The sequence below is a fragment of the Puccinia triticina genome, chromosome 12A, assembly GCF_026914185.1.
Source record: "Puccinia triticina chromosome 12A, complete sequence".
Taxonomy (NCBI): domain Eukaryota; kingdom Fungi; phylum Basidiomycota; class Pucciniomycetes; order Pucciniales; family Pucciniaceae; genus Puccinia; species Puccinia triticina.
Window position 1 is genome coordinate 3,561,419 of NC_070569.1, and position 6,701 is coordinate 3,568,119.

The following is a 6,701-nucleotide window of genomic DNA, read 5'->3' on the forward strand; positions in this document are numbered from 1 at the left end:
ACCTTCCGCCGTCCGGCCAGCCAATACACATAGCTGCTGTCCGCCTGGAGCAGCCTTCCTTGAGCAGGTACGGACTGCTCCATGGTGGAATCCTTCCCGATGTGCAGGTGCTCACCGAAGAAGTTACCTTTTTTTACGCGGTTGTTGTTCTGGTGGAGACTGTTGCTGATTTGTCCTCGCAACTGGCTCTCTTTTCGGAAATAGAGAAGTTTTATTCAATTCCTCGGCTGAAGCCTCAGTTCTAGGTGGCTGCCGATGAGTCTCCTGCTGCGTAGTCGAAGGAGTTTTGGGTTCTGATCTCTCGACGACGCGGATATTGTCAGTATCACCTTCTTCCTCGGACGAATCAGGGTGGGCCCGTGTCGTCTGCTTCGCCATCGGGAGTTAGTGAGAGGGGGACTGGTTGATGGCTGGTTGGTAGTACTAGTCACTGCAGCCAGTTCCGATACCGAGAACACGGAGGACCCGGAGCCGGTCTGAACTGCATCCCCTGTTCCCCCGACCGGGGGCAGCCCACGGGCGCCCGCGGGCCGCCCGTTTACTAAACGGGTCAGACGGGCCGGGCCGATTTTAAATAATTCTCTGAATTGTGTGTCCGAGCCCGGCCCAGGCCTGCGCGGGTTTGGGCGGCCCGTTGGACGGCCCGCCCAATAGCCATCCTTACTCTTTCCCGTTCTTTGCCCATTTCCTCCCTGCAAACTGACTCTCACTCAGATTCTCCAGCCACTGAGAACTCCAGTCTCACTCTGTCTCCTCAGTTCTACCCAGACAGAGTCCTGTTCTTCTCATTCTTATGTAAAACTTGATTCTCTTTCACTGATCTGCACTATAAACAAACAATATGACTTGGCCTCCTTGTCATCAGTTCTTAATGGCCTCTTTCCCCTTCCTCTTGTGTCAAACCTTTTTTGGATGAGCACCTCTTCTCTTATTTTGTTTGTCCCCAGGCTACCCCCACATTCATTTTTTGTTTCATTGAGTGTCTGAATGATTGATGGTGTGTGGTTTAGCAGCAGGGATGCATGTTTTGTTGCGCTCCTCCGGCTGGGGTGTATGCCTGATCGGGATGGTGTCTGGGCGAGGATGGCTGGTGGATTGCCAGGGGGATGGGGATGGGGGTGGCCTGGCCTGGGTTGCTGTGCGACGGTGGTTGGCCTGGCACTGGCGGGGTTCGGCTGGTGGCGACGGTCGCAGCCTGGGCCTATATAAATAATAAGACTCCCTCCAGTCCACCCCCACTGCGAACCACCACGAATACGATGCCCTACTCGACCAGCTCGACCATCCCCTTCGACCACCAGCCCCGGCCATCCTCAGACTCCAGCGCATCCTCCTACCAGCCCACGAACCCATCCTCCCCGGGGAAGAAGAAGCAGTCGATCCTCAGGAAACTGTCCACCTCCTCGCGCCGCTCGCTCTCCTGGCTGCCCGGCATCCACGACCTGCCCCCGCTGCCGACGATCGACCACCTTCCCCAGCCGCAGATCCAGGAGGAACAGCCCCCGCCCAGCACGCACAGCCCGCCCGGCTCGGCGCCCGCCAAGAAGAATGTGATCGGGAAGGGCATGCGCTCCGTCGCCAGGACCGTCAAGAAGTCCCTCCACTCCTTCGACCGTCCCCGCTCCGCCACCGCCGAGCCCCCCACCAAGCCTCCAGCTGCCGGCTCCCAGCCAGCCCCCGCACCCCCAAACCCCGCCGGCCAGAACATTCGCACCAGGGCCGTCTCCACCCCGCACGCCGGATTGTCCAACAGCAACACGAACAGCAGGGCCAGCGAGCTGTCTCGCTCCTTGAACCGTCCCCAGCCGCACGTCCCGGACAGCCGCGACCCGATCGAACATGCGCCCCCGCGCTCGCCGAACCGGCTCAAGAAGAAGAAGACCAGCCGGTCCCAGAGCGCCCTGGAGCCTCTGGGCCCGCGCCCGGCCCCAGACGCCGCCGCCGGCCGTCCGGGGGAGCCTGCGGTGAGCTGGCACGCCCAGACGCCGATCGGCTCGCTGCCCATGGCCGCCTCTCTGCTCGCCGCCCCGCCCCCGCCGCCCGTCGACCACTCCTCCTTCCTCGCCATCCTCCCGCCAGGCCACACCCCCAACCTGCCCGTGCCTGCATTGACCCTCGTCCCGCCCCCGGCCTCCCAGCTCGTCGAGGCCCCTGCGCTCACCGCCCTCAGCACCCATGTCGAGCCCGCCCTGTCCCGCAGAGTCTCGCTCTCCTCGTCCTCCGCCGCCGCCGCCGCTGCTGCCGCCGGCACCCCGCCCGACGCTTCCTCCGCCGGCCAGATCGAAGACCACGATCCCCTCCCCGGATTCACTTTCATCCGCTCCCCCGCAAAGTCCTCCCAAGCAGACCCCTCCCCCCGTCTCAGCGCTAGCTGGACCGAGATCGTCGAAGGCTCACCCGCCCCTCCCTCGCCCATCGAGACCAGCCAAGTCAGGACCGCCAGGCCGCCCCTCGTCGCTAATGCCACCGGAATCAGCCTCGCCCAGTCTTGTGTCGCCGAACACGGCTCAGTCGGCGACCTCAACGTATGTAATGCCTTCCCTTCTCTCTCTCTGCAGATGCTTCCTTGCCGTGTACTCATGTAACCCTTGCCCCCCCTTTTTTTTTGTGTAGGACGACGAGGAGGAGCCGGTCCCTCAGACCCCCCGCAAACGCAAAGTGACCAGCCTCGTACGCCCTTCCCCTATTTTCCCCTCCCATTCGTGGCTCTCTGTTGACTGAGATCTGTATCTACACAGACCGCTGAGCCTTCCCCGCCCTCTCCTAACAAAGAGGCCGAGAAAGAGGGCGAGAGAGGTGCGGACGCGGCGGGCGACGAGCGGCAACACAAAGTGCCGCGGGCCGCGCTCGACGTGCCCTTCTCATCCTCCACCACCTCCCAGGCCGTCGGGCCCAAATCGCTCTCCTCTACCGCCCATCCGCTCTCCTTCTTGGCCCTGGGAGGCCTCGTCCCCCCGGCATCTCTGAAGGCGCGCCGCTCGGGCTCCCGCAAAGACCGGCGCAAGTCCCCCGCCTCCTCGCTCCAGCGCGCCCAGAGCCAGAAGGTCAAGGACGGCGGAGGGCAGAGGAACAGGGCCAACAGCGCCGCCGAGGTCTGGAACTTCTCCGTCGTCTCCACCGTCGTCGGCGTCGTCCTCATCGCCGTCGTCCTCATCGGGTCCGTCCCCCCCTCCTTTCCCTGAGGACTCCCGCTCATCCCCTTTTGTTGTTCCACAGCTCGACAAATCTGTCCGGCATCAACTACAACGGCAAGTCGTGGCTCGGCAACTGGATCAAGAAGGTCGTCTGACTCCCCCCTCTCACCCTCCACAAAACAAAATCCATCCAAAACCAAAACAGACCCTTGTCGGCCGGGGTCGGTGTGTGTATATAGTTGTTTTCGGCCTCTGTTTGTGTGTATACTGGTATCCTTCTCTATGCTTTCTTCGCGGATATATCTTTATCTCTTTCTTTTTGATGCCCCATCTCCCGTCTCCTTTTTCTCTCCAGGGATTGCAGAGACACACACCCATAGACTATGTAGGCCCGTTTCAGCGTCGGTTTTTAGATACACGGACTTGTACACTTTTTCTACTGCATTGCATTTTGTTTTCTGTTTTTTTGAATCCTGGTGGCGGCCCGCTGCTCAGCTATTGTGCCCAAAGGGCCGCCTTTCCTTGTCGTTGTCCTTCTCCTTTTTCCCGCTGGATTGTTTTCTCCTTCTTCTTTTCCCTCAAGCGCGTTGATATGTTACACATCCTTAATAAATTCACTCCCACAAAAATAATACCCTGGTCAAGAGTGGGTCGGATGCCGTGGGCGTCCGGCCCCGGTGCGCCCAACAGCCTTTGGGGGGAGGCAATGAGTGCTCATTTTGCAAGCCTTTCAATGCCCAATGATTAATCAGTTATGGCTAATTTCTGTTGATCAATTTCTTGTGCAAGGGGTCTCACACAACGTAAATGTGACTATCTGGGGCTTCAACAGCTTTCTGACCAGTTTGTACTTGTCATGGAGCTTGTGAAAGGCCCTCCAGTGACCTGTCGCCCCAATGTACACATGTACATGAAGGTGACATTGGCAAAGTGGAACACAGCTCACATGCATGTGCATGGCAACATTGGAAAACAAACAAACACAAAAACAACTCACAAGCTTATATTTGTTAAGAAGTCAGGATGTCTAGCTGAAATCTGGTACCAAGCTTGACTTGACTCATATTTTCCAGTGGTGCGCTACATTATTTCACCACTGCTTATATCATTACAAGGGGAAGCCCCCAAATTTGGGGTTCCAGGGGGTGTTAAAGTCATAGGGGTTTGTAAATCACAGCAAGGGCATAGCCCCCAAATTTGGGGTTACAGGGGGTGTGAAAGGCCCAAAAAGGGAATGGGACAGAGCAAAGGAAATGACATGAAATTTTCAAACCTTTGATGATGCAATTTCAGGGTGACTATGCATTCAGTCAAAGGAGAAACCAAATTTCAACTGAAAAATAGGTTGAAAAACAACATTTCAAGTGAAAACTGGGTGAAATAAGGGCATTTTATTTTGGGAAAAGACACAAAATTGGTTACTGAAAAAGTAAATATTTGGAAAAATGGTGATGAGAGATACTCAAAAACTTTGAAAATGTGAGAGAAATTCCTTTTAAACAATTTTTGAAGTTTATTATGAAGGCTGGCCACTTTCAGGCTGTGGAATCACTACCTTAGTAGTTTGGCTTGACTTGTTTCTTGACAATGCAAAACACAGGTTTGTGAAGTACAATACCAAAATTACCAATTTTTTGACCTCAGGATTTATTGATTGTGAGGGAGGAGGCCAGATTGACATTAAATTTCTTGTGTATGAGCTTGAAAGGCAGTCCAGGCAGCTCCAGACTTATCTGGGTCAGATTGAAAGGAATGTGACTCTGGGGGATGGGCACGGAACCATTAACTCACCTGATACAACTCTTGTGTAAATCACATTTGGGCCCAACCTTTCAAAGTCCCATTGTCCAATCAAGGTTCCCGAGCATTATTATTAAGCAATTTTGTCACCTGTTGGGAGTTTGTAAACTCTTTGATCCAAATTTGTAGCATTATCAGTAAGCCTTATTGAGTGATTTGGATTTATTTCAGATGGAACAAATTCAAACTGTTGCATGAGAGGATATTAATGGTGAAGGATTGTTTAGATTCTTTGCATAAGTCCTGGAAGTAGATCTTGACCATGAACTCTGTGGTTTTCAAACTCATTTTCTGTGTCATATATGTCCAGCTGTAAGAATTTGGGGAATTCCTGTGAAAGTGGAAGCAAACTTCCAATGTTATGGTGAATTGTACCCTTCACCTTGAATGTATGGATACCTTCACCTTGATTGTTGAGTGCATCTCTGGTTGAGGCATTGACTCCAAGAGATGTAAATGTGAAGTTGCTATTTATCAAGTGGATGGATAGAATGAGTTGATTTCCCTCAGGTATATTGGGTTGATATGTAATTTTGAAGATCTGAAGCAATTCAGGGGGTGGGGGTGGTTTTTATAAAGTGATCCTACCTTGGCGCAGCAAAGTTAGGTTTTTTATCCTGTGAAGATTATGGCTTGACACTTCACACAACATCTCACTGCCCTCAAAGTTTCTGGCATGAACCCAGGAGGCTCAGTCCAACCCCATACATTTGGTCTGTTTACATGATTCTTGGAATATTTCCGAAGGAATGGTTACCTGTGAAATCATGTTCAACCAAATTTCCAGCAGGAGGATCATTTAAAAATCCTGCTCTTGAGATAAACTTGAATCAATTTGTTCCTGAATAAGGCCCAAATCAATTTCAGGTGGGTCATTCCAGTTTGCAAGTATTTGCACAGGGGATTGATTTGAAGAATATTCATAAGTTTGAAATGGACTCTGCATATTTCTTGGTGAAGCACTCTGGGAGTTGAGCAACTTAAAAATAGACAACCTGGAGGTGTGGTTGCCATGATTGTTATTTCCATGCTGGGATGGAGATTCGTGTGAGCTGTGTTCAGATTGGTTTTGTGGTTGAGGATTGAAATTGTAAGAATATTCATGATTCAGATGATACTGTGTTTAGATTGGTTTTGTGTTTGACAATGGAAATTTTCAGGAGATTCATGATTTTGATGATACTGTGAATGCGGGGGTCTGTTGTCAATGTTGGTGGAAATTTGGGGATGAAGACCACTCATGATTTGGATTATTTGATTGTTGAGTATGAGGAAAATCTTGAGGCTGATAAATAGAATGTTAGTGCTCCTGCCACAGAGAAAAAGAACATGGGAATGTGAATATTGCTGGTAATGATGGGAGGGCAAGAATTGATGATAATGGGATTGTTGAGAATGAAGAGAGTGTGAAAGTTGATGATGATGGGATTGTCAAGCATATATGATGAGGGGAATTATGTAGGTGTTATGATTGCTGAATTCATGCAGATCAATTATCAGTTTAACATTGCTTGAATGGAAATGGTGTCTGTAAGAGTCCGTTTGAGCAATCTGCTTGAACAGGCTTGATTATTGATGTGTGATAAGAGTCCATTCAAGAAATATGGTTGAGCGGAATCGGTTAAATTTGATCACCATGTCCACTTGATGAGTCTGCTTGAACAGACTTGACAACATGACTCTGGATTCTGCTTCAATGGAGTCGCTGGTCTGTTCAAGCAGAAGAGCAAACTCTCTTACCCAATCCTTTCAGAGAGTCACACCAGG

The 6,701-nt window shown here is 51.8% G+C and overlaps 1 protein-coding gene across 1 annotated transcript; it reads left to right on the forward strand.

The window, feature by feature from the left end:
- Positions 1 to 1,259: 1,259 nt before the first annotated feature.
- Positions 1,260 to 3,289, forward strand: PtA15_12A323 (uncharacterized protein; the record flags this gene model as incomplete). The annotated part of the gene is made up of 4 exons (XM_053161920.1): positions 1,260 to 2,525; positions 2,614 to 2,670; positions 2,739 to 3,157; positions 3,217 to 3,289. The coding sequence occupies 4 exons, from the start codon at positions 1,260 to 1,262 to the stop codon at positions 3,287 to 3,289; spliced, it is 1,815 nt and encodes a 604-aa protein (XP_053025889.1).
- Between the last annotated feature and the right edge of the window lie 3,412 nt (positions 3,290 to 6,701).